Source organism: Populus euphratica, unplaced genomic scaffold, assembly GCF_000495115.2.
Source record: "Populus euphratica unplaced genomic scaffold, PopEup_1.0 scaffold8.1, whole genome shotgun sequence".
Taxonomy (NCBI): Eukaryota; Viridiplantae; Streptophyta; class Magnoliopsida; order Malpighiales; family Salicaceae; genus Populus; species Populus euphratica.
The window spans coordinates 431,002-446,496 of record NW_011499855.1 but is presented as its reverse complement, the minus strand read 5'-3'; the positions used below and the strand labels follow the sequence as shown (position 1 = coordinate 446,496).

General features: G+C 33.9%; 2 protein-coding genes across 2 annotated transcripts; one reads left to right on the top strand and one right to left on the bottom strand.

Moving 5' to 3' along the window:
* Positions 1 to 873: 873 nt before the first annotated feature.
* BUG22 (cilia/flagella-associated protein) lies at positions 874 to 4,235 on the top strand. Its single transcript, XM_011022137.1, has 6 exons — positions 874 to 995; positions 1,237 to 1,317; positions 1,437 to 1,468; positions 2,523 to 2,764; positions 3,530 to 3,769; positions 3,868 to 4,235. The coding sequence occupies exons 2-6, from the start codon at positions 1,265 to 1,267 to the stop codon at positions 3,874 to 3,876; spliced, it is 576 nt and encodes a 191-aa protein (XP_011020439.1). The 5' UTR covers positions 874 to 995; positions 1,237 to 1,264; the 3' UTR covers positions 3,877 to 4,235.
* A 357-nt stretch (positions 4,236 to 4,592) lies between these two features.
* Positions 4,593 to 14,692, bottom strand: LOC105122821 (THO complex subunit 1-like). The gene is made up of 21 exons (XM_011022130.1): positions 14,497 to 14,692; positions 13,953 to 14,036; positions 13,790 to 13,864; positions 13,573 to 13,666; positions 12,313 to 12,458; positions 12,100 to 12,171; positions 11,485 to 11,557; positions 11,332 to 11,397; positions 11,178 to 11,224; positions 10,470 to 10,538; positions 10,194 to 10,319; positions 10,034 to 10,099; positions 9,863 to 9,904; positions 8,789 to 8,905; positions 8,595 to 8,677; positions 7,839 to 7,905; positions 7,432 to 7,503; positions 7,256 to 7,306; positions 6,030 to 6,089; positions 5,798 to 5,947; positions 4,593 to 5,070 (listed from the first exon to the last, which is right to left on the bottom strand). The coding sequence occupies exons 1-21, from the start codon at positions 14,497 to 14,499 to the stop codon at positions 4,807 to 4,809; spliced, it is 1,827 nt and encodes a 608-aa protein (XP_011020432.1). The 5' UTR covers positions 14,500 to 14,692; the 3' UTR covers positions 4,593 to 4,806.
* Positions 14,693 to 15,495: the final 803 nt, after the last annotated feature.

The following is a 15,495-nucleotide window of genomic DNA, read 5'->3' as shown; positions in this document are numbered from 1 at the left end:
ATTCATGGTTGATTTTACTTGCCTTTTTTTGTCGTTAACGCGAAAACAGATGCAGTTTTGAGCCAGACAAATTATCATAAACTGTGAGCTGGACTTGCGGATAATCTCTCAATCACACTCTTTCTTTTTTTAACCCACTTGAAATTGAGGTTTATTTCTTTAGTAAAGTGTATTTGGGGTGTGATTTTAATTATTTTTATTTAAAAAATATATTAATAATATTTTTATTTTTAAAAAATAATTTTTAAAATCCGCATATTAAAATGGTTTAAAAAAATTAATAATATATTAATTAAAAAATATTATTTTTTTAAAATACTTTTAAAACACATATAAACATGTCTTAAAAACATAATATTAAAACTCTAAAGGAAAAAAAACAAAAATATTTTTAATCCTATCATCAAAACACACATGTAAGTACTTTATATCTATATTATAAGAATCTTATCACCTAAATATATATATATATATATAGCATCGGATTATTATCTTGAAATATAAAAAAAATAAAAAATAGTGAGGAAATAGACTTGTTTGCTTGAAAAAATAAACAGTAATATAAAATAAATTTGTTTTCATGATATTTTTGAGACGAATCTCTAATTCTCTTAAAATAAAGGTAGAAGGAGATATATTCTCTCTGTTTCCATTATCCTCTATTTTTTTTTGTTTTGAAACAATAACTAAGCACTACGATTATAAAATTTAATATAAATGAAAAGGAACAAGTCTTCGAGGGTCTGCATAATCTACTGGGCCGAATAACAGTCCATATCTTAAGGCCTTCAGGCTTCACTTAACACCACATCGGGCCCATAGATGGATCTCTACACAGAACCCAAAGTTAGCACACCACAACAACGACAATACATTAATCGAGACAAAGTGAGGGAAAAAAAGTTTCACCAGAAGGTCGAGTCTTCCAGAGAAGCAAAGGACCCGGGATATCTTTTCTCGCGGCAAAATAATTTTCTCGAGAAACAAACTGGCTGGTACCTGCTCATGTCTTTTATTTCATAATCATCTAATTCTAGGGCAGCTATATTTTCCTGGGTTTGAGTTACTTTTATTGTATTAATGGTCTTTTAAACTTAAAAAGTGGTGGGGTTTCTTGTTTTTTGAAAACAAAATAAACCCACTTCTCGTTCTTGCTTTGTGTCATCATGGTTAGCAAGATACTAACTTTATGAGCTATTATTAATGGGCTTAGTTGGTTTTGATATTCCATTGCAGGTTGAGTTTGTTTAGTGATCTGTTGAAGATGTTTAAGAACACGTTTCAGTCTGGATTTTTGTCGATCCTATACAGTCTTGGGTACGTTGTAGATTTTGATTTTAAGCATTTTGTTGTTATATGTCTGATTGACGGTTGGATTTGTGGATATGGATATTAATGTTATGTATTGATTCTCTGTGTTGATTGGATTTTTTTAGGAGCAAACCTTTGCAGATATGGGATAAAGAAGGTGAGTTACGGGATTTATTGGTGACAGTGCTGTGAATTTCTCTTATTTAGCTACATTTGATTTTGGTTTTAGCACAAGATGGAGCTCATCTAGCAATTTTGCTTTCTTTGTTCTGGAAGGTCATCACTTATAGCTCATTCTACTGTTTGAAATTATAAGTGATCTTTGCTTCCGATATGGACCCTGAAAGACTATTGATGTCTATTGTAGATATAAATTATCATACCAAAGCCTGAAACAAATATATATTCTCTGTTGCTTTATATTCCAGGGGCAAGCTGGGGTATATATTATGGTAGCGGAAGACATTTCTTTATAGCAACTCTTCTGAGATTTTTCTTCTTATGCTGGGGATATGTTACAAATCACTAGCAATCTTATTTCTCAATCTACTGATAGATTGTTTTTGGTTGAAAATGCATGACTGATGTCAATATGTATAGGAGGCATATATACCTTTTATTTTCTGCGAGGCACCAAAATGCATACAGGTGATGTCAAAAGGATATGAGGCATGTTTAGGTTGTGCTCCAACTAGGAGGGCGTTTTTTTTTTTCCCATTTCGGTCTTTTGTGTAGAACTTAAACTCTAATACTGTGAAGAATGAGATGCGATTATGAAACCACCAGTCGCTAAATGATTGGGCTTCTTAAATCCTGTTGATATTTTTAAGTAACATTTATGATATTGAGAAGCAAATGTTGAAAGAAACGATGTTGAAATCTGTATTCAACATGCCTAATGGAGAAAATTATTGAAAACTTTCTTGAATTCTCAGTTCAATCTTTTAGCAAGTATCTTAGAATTGCTGATCCTAGAGACAAGGGAAAATGTCCGATGGTGTTTTTGCAAGCATAGTTGCTCTTACTATGAAGCAATTCTAGTTACCACTTTAAATTCCATGTGATAGATGCAAAAATTATGTATTCATTTATATGGTGTAGTTGTTATTCTTGTGAAATTGATTTCTTCATTTAACGTGATGACAGCATTACAGTTTAGTTATCCAGAATTGAGTTTGCTGGGTCTAACTTCTTTTGGAGTCTTTTAACAGTTTCCAATGGCCATATAAAACGACTGCATGATGAAGACATACAATCCAATGTGCTTGAAATTGTTGGATCGAATATCCAGTCCACATATATCACATGCCCTGCAGACCCTGGAGCGACTCTTGGTATAAAACTCCCATTTTTGGTTATGATTGTGAAGAATGTGAAGAAATATTTCACATTTGAGATTCAGGTGCTGGATGATAAGAATGTCAGGCGGCGCTTCCGGGCTTCCAACTTTCAAGTGTGTAAGTTTGCCCTTATTTGTGATGTTTGTCATTTTCCTGACCTCTTTTCTTATTTTCTTGTTTCTTTATCTAGAGAATATGTGGTTTATGTATTACAGGTCTATTTAGTTCGTTGATATGATAAAAGAAACTACATATTGAATTTTTCATCAAGTCAAAGGAATAATAAGGGAACTTGATCCAAATTCAAAAACCCACTGCTCGTTATATGATCTGCTGGCATTGTGGGGTTTATAAATATGGCTGCTAGATCTTGCACTTGACGATGTGGCTACAGTTTCAGAGTCTAATAAATCATTGAACTGGTGAAGGAATTGTGTAGCTGTGTGTCTGGATGAGTGGTTCACTTTTCGAGAGAGAGATGGGGTGTGGTGGGGGTCATTCTCTGTTACTGATTTTAGTTTTCTAGAGGAAATTATTGGTCTTACAAGTTGGTATCAGAGTGATGCCAAGCTTAGGGTTAAGTCGAAATTGACAATCAATTCAGCTGTCATAAGATGGTTGGATGATTAATGGAAAACTGGATAACGACTATTAAAATTTCAAAGTGTACATTTTAAGTTTTCATGTAAGATTGTTGTTTGAGTTGAAATATTTTGAAAAGGTATGCTTGCTTTAGGATAAATTGATGTAGTTCAATAGTCCTTGTACCTCAAGTGATTTGATTTTTGGAATGGACATGCAAGCTTATTGATGCACAGTGCCTTTTTTTGTAATGAATTATAGACATTAAATTTGATATGATTCTTTGAATCTTGCAGACTGTCACTAGGGTGAAACCATACATCTGCACCATGCCACTGAAGTTGGATGAAGGCTGGAATCAAATCCAGTTGAATCTCGCTGATTTTACTAGGAGGGCGTATGGAACCAACTATGTTGAGACTTTAAGAGTTCAGGTTCATGCAAACTGCCGTCTGAGAAGGATTTATTTCTCTGATCGCCTATACTCAGAAGAGGAACTTCCACCGGAATTTAAACTCTACCTTCCAGTACAGCAGGTAAGGATACCATGCACCGCACTCTTAGTGCTAGCTTCAAGTTGGCTTCTCTATCTTGGTGTTTGCTTCTCATTTTTCATTTGATATATTAATTGCAGAAAGCATGAGAAGGTCGTGGCTTCAGAATTACTGCTGCTCAATGAGGATTTCTTGATCCTTTCATTTTTCATCATCCAATCGGTTTTTTTTTTTTTGGCGCTTTGTTACAATACTAGTGGAAAGCTACCAGAACTTTAGAACATGTTTGCCAGGTGGTCTGTGACATTTAAGTGGCTTGGTTTGGTTTGGCTAGGCAAGCTTTTGATTTTCTGCTCACTGTTTTATCTGTACAATTAGGAGGTTTTAATAGCTTAAAGTAGCGTGCTAGAACAGAAGCTATTTTCACTCTTTAGGCCAACATTTGTTTATCTTTAGCAGCTTCTCATCTGTAGTGCTAGAATACGAATGTTATGAGTGAGTTGCAATCGAAGTTATGAAACTCAACTAGCGAAGCTAGGGTTAGCCGGATTGAGTTTGGTTAACTTGGATCGCTTTATTTTATTTATAAAAAAAACTAAAACAATGCGGTTTTGAGAGAGAAAAAAAACTGGTATCATTCGGATTTCAGTTCAACTCACTAAAACCAATCAGTGTTGTGCTGATAAATAATAATAATGCCCTCCATTTAGAAAGTTTGGAAAGTGTAAAATGAATGGCTAAATGGAAGTTACCTCCACAGGCTTCAAAAACATTAATATTTGATTAATTCACTGGGAAAATATAAAATGAAAAGAGAGTAAAAATCTAACGAGAGGACTCGACATTTCTGGACAGCTCATAAAAATTATAACATAACAAATCCCATCCTTCCCATTTCCAGAAAGAAAAGGAAGCTCAAGAGGAATGAAAGAGAGTTGTAGCATACTGATAGGCAATAGAGGATAATGATCTAACATTAATAAAATGCCCGGTGTCTTTTAATCTAAGTCTAGTGATACATTCTTTTGCACAAGCAACTTAGACGCCCAGCATCAGGGGTATGAAAAGTGGCTCCAAAATCAGCCGACTGCTTCTAAATCTACCTCCGCATCAGTCTCTCCGTCTATCATCCCTGCCTCTGCTTCAGCGTCTGCTTCGATGTGGCCTGCCTCTTGACCAGCGTCCATGTCAGGGCTCTGCTTTTGATGTTCATCTGGTGTAGGAGTGCTGCTCTGTGAAATATTGCTGGTCGTGGCCATGGCATCAGAGTCCATTGGTGTAACAGAGGCTTCAAGATCAGTTCTGATTCCTTCACCATCAATCTCGCTTGCAGGTGTTGCAATCTAGCAAAACACATTTACTTGAGACCAGAAAACAGTGTCCTAAGGCATCCGGAAACATTATCAATATATAAAGCACCTAGCATCCTAATACACCAAATCTCAAGAGTTAGACATCGATTGGTCATCTTTTACATCATGAACATCTCAGGGTCTGATCAGTGACTCTTAAACTGCAAATGCAAAAAACAATTGATGAGCGAGACTGCCAGTATCTTTCTGCATAAATTGGACCTTCTACTGTCCAGGCTGTTGCAAAAACCTCATCTCGTTTGCACCAAGAATAGGCTAAGTAGCAGAACTTGATTTAGATTTCCTCGCAAGATGAAACATCTACTGTAATAGTAAGCATATTAAAAATTACAACAGTCAACCCATTTCTGTCAATCACCACATGTTTGATGACCATGGTAATTTATGAAAGAATCGTAATTTTAATCAGATGAAAAATATCGAGCTGATCCAGTTTCCAGAAAGTCAGCCTATTGATGTTAACTAGAAATCTGTAATTTCATCAGGAAGCTGCAAATTTCTACATGGACAAACACTCAAGCTTCATGCAGTTAAAAGTCAATTCAGAACCCCTACAAATAATTAAAATTAATTCTCTTCAAATAATAACTGGAACAAAAAAATCCCCTTTTATTTCTAATAAGGGCAACAGTTCAAATAAATCATTAGAAATTCAAATTACCACATGGAACTAGAGAGCTTATGTTAAGACAGATACCTGATTTTCTTCCACTTGATGTGAAGCACCCTTTGGCTCATCCTTTTTGGCACGTTTAGACCTGTCATTGGGTTTAGCTTGGTGTTTGGACCGGACATCTGGTGGCAATAGTTCTAAAGGAACAACTCCTTCAATACCATGGTCAGTAAACTGCAACAAAATCCCCGTAGATTCTGTTAGCCAGCAGATATCATGAAAAAAAAAATGATGAATATATTGGCTGTAATCGTACTCGAGAGAAACCATCCAAATCCTGCCTAGCAGAGACACGGAGACCTTTCCAGCAATAAACCTGGGAAAACAGAGGTAATTACAGCCAGCAATCCACATGACTTATCATAACAATTCAACTTTCAGCAACAAAGCTCACCTTCAAACAGAGCTAAAATGAGGAGTCACCTGTGTGCTTATTGACTAGCAGATCAAATTAAGTTCATACTTTGACACAGCATTCAACCCAACACAACTTTGTGCGAATATAAGAATTTGGGGTCATTCATTACTTTATCCTATCATCCCAGTCCCTATCTCAAGAAATAGAGATCATATGATTCATTAATGTGGTTTGCCTTCAATATTTGGGGAGCCACATGCAGCTCTACTCGACATAAAACTAAGAGCAGATGTAGATGATCCAATGTTCATGCAGAATCCACGCAAAACCATGTGAATGTCCTAACTATTATTAAAGCTGGATGATTGATACCAATAAAACAGTTCATTTCATTAGATTATTGGAACATTTATACTGAGTCCATGTATTCACTTATTAACTTTGATGAGGAACTAAAAGACATGTTAGTCACAAGAACATGCGTGTTAGCATATCCTGATAGTCAGGTGCAACAAACCACAAACCAGACACTGATCATAATATCACCCATTAGATCTACAAAATTGTCCTTAGTACCATGGGAAAATGTCACTCCAAGATCTAAATTAACTAACCATAATCAGATTAGGTTCAAGCAATACATTGCAATGCTTTTATACAAGACATACCTCCTTTTCCCCCTGTTTTTTAATCCATGATACACCTCTCTAGCTACCCATTATTTTCTTCTAGTTTAGGTGGTCAGTATTCCTCAAAGGACATCCATCTAACATCCTGATACCCTTATTTATATCCATTAGGCAATTTATGTTTGTGTTTTTCATATTCCCAAACATTTATAGAATAGTATGTTTTTGAAGTGCTTCCAAAATTCTAAACTTACACAACGATTACCTTATCTTCAACAAATATAATCTTTTAGCCCCAACAACAATATATTCCAGAATTAATTACCACATTAGAAATGATATCAGATAGTAATATCTAATATTATTACTTGCAGTTAACTGAAATGGTAGAAAAGTAAATGATTCAATAGCACCATAACCATGGAATATAAAGTCATGTCTTAACCATAAACGAAATGTGATGTTCGAACATCAATTTTAAGAATTAAAACTTACCCGGTTGTTCTTGTGGTGATAATCAGCTTCTATGCTAGCTGATGGATCCATCTATAAATTCAGTAAATAAAGGAACTTATTCAGATAGCTAAAACATCAAGATAAGTACACAAAAAAAAAAACAAATATAAAGAAATTTATTTGACTTGGACGAGCATACTAGGGTGGGTGCTTACATCTTCTGCCAATGGTTTCCAGTAATCTGTGATAGCAGGAGTTCGAACACGTTGAGGATCAGTCAAGGCATTCTGGACATGTAAATAAAATCATTCGTACTAACTTGATGAGCTTGAAGTATTAAACTAACACGACATGAAACAACTTCACAAATGAACAACAGGAAAGAAAAACCATAGATTGCTTGGGCTATCACACTATTATGAGCTTCTTTTGGCATTTTGACTACATATATCCTTATAATTTAAGTTACCATGCCTCAGATGCCATGAATAAAAATATTCAGCAATGCAAAACAAGAACACAAAGCAATAAGATTTGCTGTAGAATGAAAAATGAAAAGACAAGGAGAATATGACTAGTATGCATATTGTAATCATCAACTCAATTGGTGAATTAGACCAACCGGATTCTGATCTGCCCACTTCCACAATTGTGAGAGCTCTTTATTTCCTAGCCTCCACCTTGGCCTACTGGAGGATTAAGAAGAGAACACATATTTCAGAAGAATAGATGAAAACTTTCAACAGAAATGTGAAATAGCCATCAGTGGTAAAAAAATGTATGCAAAATATATATATATATATATATATATAAAAGATTATAAAAAGATGCCTAAATATGATTTACAGATAATGAGTATGAGGGCCATCGATATAATTGATCCAGTTGAAAGGATCAATGTAATTGACCATGAACAGTTTTCCACTAATTTTCTTGGTCAAAAGACAAACTTTTGGTTGAGATTATTAGGCATTTAAAAACCATATCTTCCATTCTTTTTTTTTTTTTTTTAAAAAAAGGATACGTAGTCTGCCAAAGAAAGCTGGGTGTAAATAAGAAAGTGGGATAGAGGTGTTTTCAACTTCATCATCTACACAAAACTTCAATGTAGACCACTAACTTTCATATTGAACCACATACCAGAGCTTGTGAAATCATATTAGCTGTTAAGTTTTCAAGTTTTATGAACTATTATCTGTATCCAGTAAAAAAGAACCCATTATATATAACCACTGAATATTCTGAAGGGCAGCAAAATCAAATCCAGTAATGCTATCCTACTATCTCCAACATCATTCTCAAAGCACATATTCCTAAAAGGGTATAGTGTCATGAATGTAAGCATGAAAGGAAAACATGAAGCAATCAACTTGCATACCGTTTTTTACCTCCACCTTGGACTGTCTTGTTCTCTATTGGCTGCTTTTCAAATGGAGGGCAACCATCACGTTTCCACCACAGCTAAAAGCATGAAAACTGGGAACTTATTATTCTATAAAAAGGTCATCTCATGACAGAGGCTATAGACATGCATATCTACTATTAATAGAGAGAGAGCAAGCATATTCTTACCCAATTCTTTTCACGTTCTAGTATATGCTCAACCTTGTGAAGAAAATCTTTTCCTTTAGGTGGAGTCATTTCAAGCAACTTCTTTACATGCTCCTCGTGAGATTTTATTTCTTCTTTCTAGAGTAAAGAGAAAGTATACTGTCATAGCAAATCAGGTCAGTATATCCATCACGTATATGCATAATTCACACGTCAACAAGAATATATAATCCAAGTCAAGCAGACAAGAATACGAATGAAGTAACATTGTACAGGAGGGATGGTGTTCTTGACAAAGCAGTTTCTTTTTTTCCCAAAGGGGAAATAAAGGGAGAAAGGTGAAGAGGGACAGAAAGCAGGATGCTCTTACGGTCAGGCTGCAGACCAATGAGACTGTCACAATAAGATTGTTACGGTCACACAAATCATTCTTTTTGTTTGGTCCTGAATGTCCAAGCAATGCACTTGGAGGAGATGTGTGTTTTTTATGCAGATTTCAATCTATCAAAGTGCATAATGGACGTAAAGAAACACACAAGCAGGAATTTAACGCTGATAATATCCTTTTGCTTCTCTAACAAAAGGTTGAAAGAAAGACACTCACATTTCACCTTAAGTCTCCCTAACTGCCTGTTTTATCAATATAGTAGACTAGTACATAAATGTTGCAATACCTTCGCACATCCAGATTGTGCCATGTGTAAAATCTTCAAACTTCACAAAAGTAAAGGTAAAGAATAACTAGATACTTTCCGAAATTTCATCCTTGTCCACCAGTTCAAACATTTGCCATGAGAAAAGTAACACATGCATGAGGTCTCAATATTTCAATTTTTTCAGATGTTGATGCTAGAAATCTCAAGAGAATTTCATGAAATACAGCATCAAATTCATTGCTTTCAGAATGTTCTGGCAACAAAATATTCAAACATGAGTACATATCAGAACTCCAATGATGAAAAGAAATAGTAGGTGCACACAAGCATGAATCAATTTTGCACGCGTGAGCCCCAAGTGTCCAATCCATGTGCATTTGTGCAAATAATTTGCAGATTGTAATATAACTTACAAAATCAATGATGGAATAGCACTAACCATGCTTTCAGATGTTAAATCTTTGTCATTCTTTCCTGGAGCCTGCAAAAAAATCCATAGAGTCAATCAATTATGACAGACCAGAAGAGTGTAGAGCAAGAAGACAACAAAATAAATAAAGAAATGAGCAGCACACAAAAGGCTTTAATTTGAAAATTCAGCCATCATTACCTTAAGGTAGTCAAACAGTATGAGACACTGCACAAGAAGATGGCGTCTAAAACTTGGATCTTTTAACTGGAAAATTTAAAAACAAAAAAAATTATAAGCTAAACATTAGATCAAGATGTTCTTCCTATATTGTTCAACAAAAGTTTCAAACACCAGTCACCTCTAAACCCATCAGTTTACTGCTTGTGAGATACTTTATGTTAAATGATGCTGCCTCTTCCTCCAAATTGTTAGCACTTCCTTCTTCCTCACTCAAAGGCTGAGCTTCAAAGGCATTCAAGATGACCTGTATCTCAAATTTTTTTTTTAAAAAATGTCATTATAATGATAACATAGAAGTACAACAAAAACTTGGTAGAATAAAATACAAAGAAAAATTTAATTTAATATCAAGTAAAAAGATAAAAACTCATTTAATACAAAGATAAATGTTCACCATCAAACTCAATGAGAATTTTTGCCACTTGATTGGAGAAAGAGTGAGGGAAGGGTCACAAAAGTACTCCTGAAAAAGCAAGCAAACAAGTTTGTATGAGTACTTACAGTAAGTAGCTGTAAAACAGAAGAAAACACCCCATAGAAAGTTAAGAGAAAGTATACTCTAGGCAGCAACTCTCAAACTAAACCAAAATAATGAACAATTCCACTATCAAAGTCCTAGAGAAAACATAGAATAAGTGATCCTCTTAGGGGCAACAAAATCCTAATAGTGCAAAGCAAAAGAAGAAAAAGAAAGCCAAAATAGGAAAAGCAAAACACACATAGTAGAGAACTCCTAGTTAATTTCCTAGTTTCCCCAATATACCACGTCTTTAATAGTATTAAGATTCCTAAGCTTGAAAAATCTTAAATAGATTAGGTTTAAAAGAAAAAAATAAGATATACACAATATAAAGTCAAATTAAAATAATTTGAAGTTATCTTTTTTCCTTGCATCTTTTATTTCTTTCACCATAAGAAGATGGAACTAAATGCATGATTGTGCTTCCTTTTTGAATTGATTACCATGCATATGTAGTTTATCACATAACTAACCCCAGGTTAGTTAAGAGAGAAATTTTGTCAGAGTACGGTAAGCACATGTTTGGGTAAAGAGAATAGAATCCGTAACGAAACTAACAGTGATTGTAGAGGCAAGGTTTACCTGTAAACTCCACATGGTTTTATAGAAATTGAAGTCAAGAGAAATGGCTGAAAAGAAGCGACAAAGATCAGTACATACAATCCCGCAATAAAGTTAAGCGGTACTAGACAAGTCAATACAAAGTTTACTGAAGTTTTCTGTAGCTAAGACGAACCAGCTGGTGGCTCTTTCTCATATTTAGTCTCATTTGATGTGTTGAAAACTCCTTTAATGTTTACAGCTGCAGCCATTAAGCAAAACAAAGTGAAGTATTAATCCAATGACAGCACTAGCTGTCGAAATACAAAAGCTGAAAATAAATACATACCTGAACGTTCAGATAGTGGAAAGAAGTGTGCTAGAAACATCAGAATTCGTCCGCAAAACACGACATCATTTGCCTATAAAGTTATAATATTAGAATCAATGGTTAAGGAAACAGTAAGTAGTCGCCCCTCATATGTTGGAACCAAAGGTTAAGGAAAAAACATAAACAGTAGGGAGTAGCCCCTGTCAAATTTTCCTTTATTTTGGAAACAAAAGAAAAGAGAAGAGAAGGGAAAGCAATTAAAAGGAGTTACAACTGTATTATTGTACTTCAAACAAAAGCAAATTTGACTTTGTTGTTCAGATTGCCGCATATGAGCACTCTTATATTTTATTCATCATAGAATCACAATCTACAAAGATCATTGAATGTCAAAGATAAAGAACTAATTAACTTAATCAATAGCTACATCCACATTCAGCATTACCCAGAAATCACTGTTGGACAGATTCTTCCTAACAAGAGAACTCATAAAGTTCCATCATGATAAAGAGCTTTTATCCCCTAATGTGAAATAGTCAAGACAGAGCCAATACAAATTCTTTTGTTGACACAGGTTAGCTTACAAGAAATTATGCTTATGTATGTACCACATATATCAATACATTAAACTACCTTTGAAAGGCGTCGGAGAAGTTGATTACATGTTCTCAACATCACAAGTTTTCCACGAGCAAAAAGTTCTTGCTGTATGAAAAGCAATCATCAAAATAAACACAATGGTTAGTTGCAATTGAATATGCAGGACTGGTGTTGGAGAGTCTAATCAAAATCATGAACATGGATAAAAATATAAACAAAAACTTGGAACAATCTGAAAGCATGTACCTTTCCAAGTATATCTTGCTTACTCTCTATGTAACCAAAAATATCCTTGCAATTTCTCATTGTAGACATTTCTGTCAAATCTTCCAACAACTGGAATATCATACCACCCTCAACAAAATCTCTCTCACAGAGATATAGAACAACATCTGGTAGCCCAAAAAGAAGTTAAAACTTTGAAAAGCAATTATAAATTAATAAGATATATGCAAAAAGTAATGAAACAGCTACATCATTTGTTCAAGCCCTATTCAAATCCACCAGAAGAAATCCTTGAGATTGATGTTATAATATAAAATCATAAATAAGAAGAATAATACATCGCCAAGCATGATAATTGGTCACTCGCTGCTAAAATATCAGTTAGAAAATTCAGACAACTTCTAGGAGTCTTGTCAAGTCTTGTCCCAGAGAAAGAATGGTTTGCTAAAGAGGGATTTTCAACAGTATTTATACTTCTGGAATCTATAGCTCTTGCATCAACCCCTCAACAATCCGTGCAATAATTAGAGCACTGCATGACACAAGCAAAATTAACTCAAAGTTGAAAGGAACATCACAAAGATGACAGTTCCAAGGATTTGCAGAACTCTTTCAAGCTCCATCCACCAGAACCTAGCGCGTGGGAGCACTTTTGGTCCAGTTTTGTCTAACAAATTACATTTTAAAATCATGAAATTTCTGTAAAGGAAAGGCGCAAAAATGTCTGTGAACCAGCACTTCTATAGTTTTGCACATTTGTATATCATGTCAATAAGTGTTAAAATATAATCTACTCTTGCTTGGTTTAGCTGTTCAAAAATAAACCAAGATGAAACACAAAATTTGTAATCCATGTGGACATTAATCAATTTTTGTCTTAGACCCAATCCACATCAATTTTCATCTTAGATCCAATTCACAATTTATTGGAAGCCTATGTGGAAAAGAACTGATAAAAGTAAATAGCCTCTTGCAGAACTAAGCAATTCTATTTTGCATGGATTCTCTCAATCAACTAAAAACCAGATGGAGGCAACACAATAAACCAGCTCTCACAGAACCAATATGCAGGTCCTATTTTATGTAACACTCTGCATCTATAGGGGAATGCTCAAATCAAACCAACTCAAAAATATTTTTCACCAGTCATTAATGAAGAAATCAAATTATATCACTTTTTATTTATTTAATCTTGTAGAACACTTCATCACAATTTAACACAACTTAATTCAGAATCCTGAGCACGAGCAGAGGAACTACATAACAATTAAAAGCATATACCTAGCAGACGAGGAATTTGACCATGTGAGTCTTCACCATCATCAATGGACTTCCCATACAACATTATTTCCTCCCTCGACTGCGCAGAAGATGACTGCATAAAAAAATGTAAAATCTCTCAGCTCACACAAAATGAACAAGAAAAGAAAATCCACAATTATCAATATTAACTAAAAAAACTGCCCCTTCAATATGCAGCACAAAAAAAAAAACATACCACGAGCTCCTGAAGCAATGTCCGGAGCATATTTTCCAACAATTGATTCTCATCTTGCACTAATTTAGTTTGCTTCTGTGATCATCATTCAATCATACGGCAGCAATCAGCAGGCACTCCATGCGCAAAAAAAAAAATTGAATAAAGACAAAAAATTAATCACCTGAGGTTTAATAAATTCTTGAACAGTCTGGAGAGCAAAAGATTCAATTGGACCACACTGCAATATAGCCCTCCTGAATTCTTCCTGAAAAATAAAAAACCAACATAAATAAATTATTATTCAAATAAAAAGTAAAAATGAAATGGAAGCATGTAATTTATTAAGAATCACCAGATATGAAAACCAAAAAAAAAAAAAACCTGTAATTAAAATTAACAGAAAAAATCAAAATTAGGTTAGCAATTAATCTCTATTTGACCATTTAAATTGCGATAAATAGGTGATCAAATTAAAAAAAACAACCAAATGTGCAAATAAAACCTCAAAAATCCGAAAAATGAAAACCTGTGACTAAAATTAACAGCTAAAATCACAATTAGGTTAACAATAATTCTCTACTTGACCATTTAAATTGCAATAAATATGACTAAAATTCAAAAAATTATTAATCTGAAACCCTAAAATTTTTTTCGAAAACTTCACCGAAACAGCAAAAATTAAAACCGTAGAAAATTGAGCTGTAGGGGAAAAAAGAAATCGTTACCATGTTGAAGAATTTAACTACACTGCAAGCCCAAAACTCACGACCCGCACTGTACTTGTTAGTACTGTTAAGTGATTATGGTGCGGTTAGCTCAGTTGAAGGAAAGAGAGGGAAGCAGCTGTGTCAAGGGAGCTGCAGCCCGAGAGCATTGAAGATGGAATTCTCCTGATTTTTTTTTAACAAAAAATCTCGTAGAAAGAGAGGCATGCTCGTAACTAGAGGTTTTCGAGCATGGGCTTGTAAATGTCCTCTAAGGCCGGCCCGTGTTTTTGTACTTACCCGTTAAGCAATAAGCATAGTTTGGAAGATCGATAATACCAGCCAGGGTCATAAAACGAGAAAATTGACTTTTTGATATTTTTTTTAAATAATTAAATAATATTTTTTAAAATAAAAATATCGATAAATTCATAATAAAGGTAAGAAAAAAACTAAAAATAAATTAAAAAAAATAATAATAAAAAATCAAACCATGAAAAAAACCCAATTAAAATTTTAAAAAATCAACCGGTTCAATTCTGTTTTAGTTTTATAAGTCTGAAATAGAAAAAATCAAATCAAACCGAACCAAAACAGAAAAAAAACTAGTCAAACCAGAAAAAATTGAGCCAAACCAAGTTGAAACAGGAAAAACTAAGTTAAATCGAAAAAACCAAGTTAACCCAAAAAACAAGTCAAACTGATTTGAACTAGTTTTTGCCCTAAAAACTGAACAAAACAAAATCGAACCAAAATAAATTGATTTGAATTGATTTCAGTTTAGTTTTAGTTTTTTTAAAAAAGTTTAGTTTAATTATTTTTTTAATAAAAACTGAATTAAATCTAAAATAATCATTCATAGTTGATGATCATTGATTTTAAATTTAATTTTAAGTTTATTTATCATTTAAAAATAATGTTTTTAATTTAAAGTCTTGCGTGCTTGCCATGGATGCTTTGTTAATTAATGTTAGTTTTTTTACGTATGTTTTGGTTCTTTGTTTTTTTAAAACTGTCTTC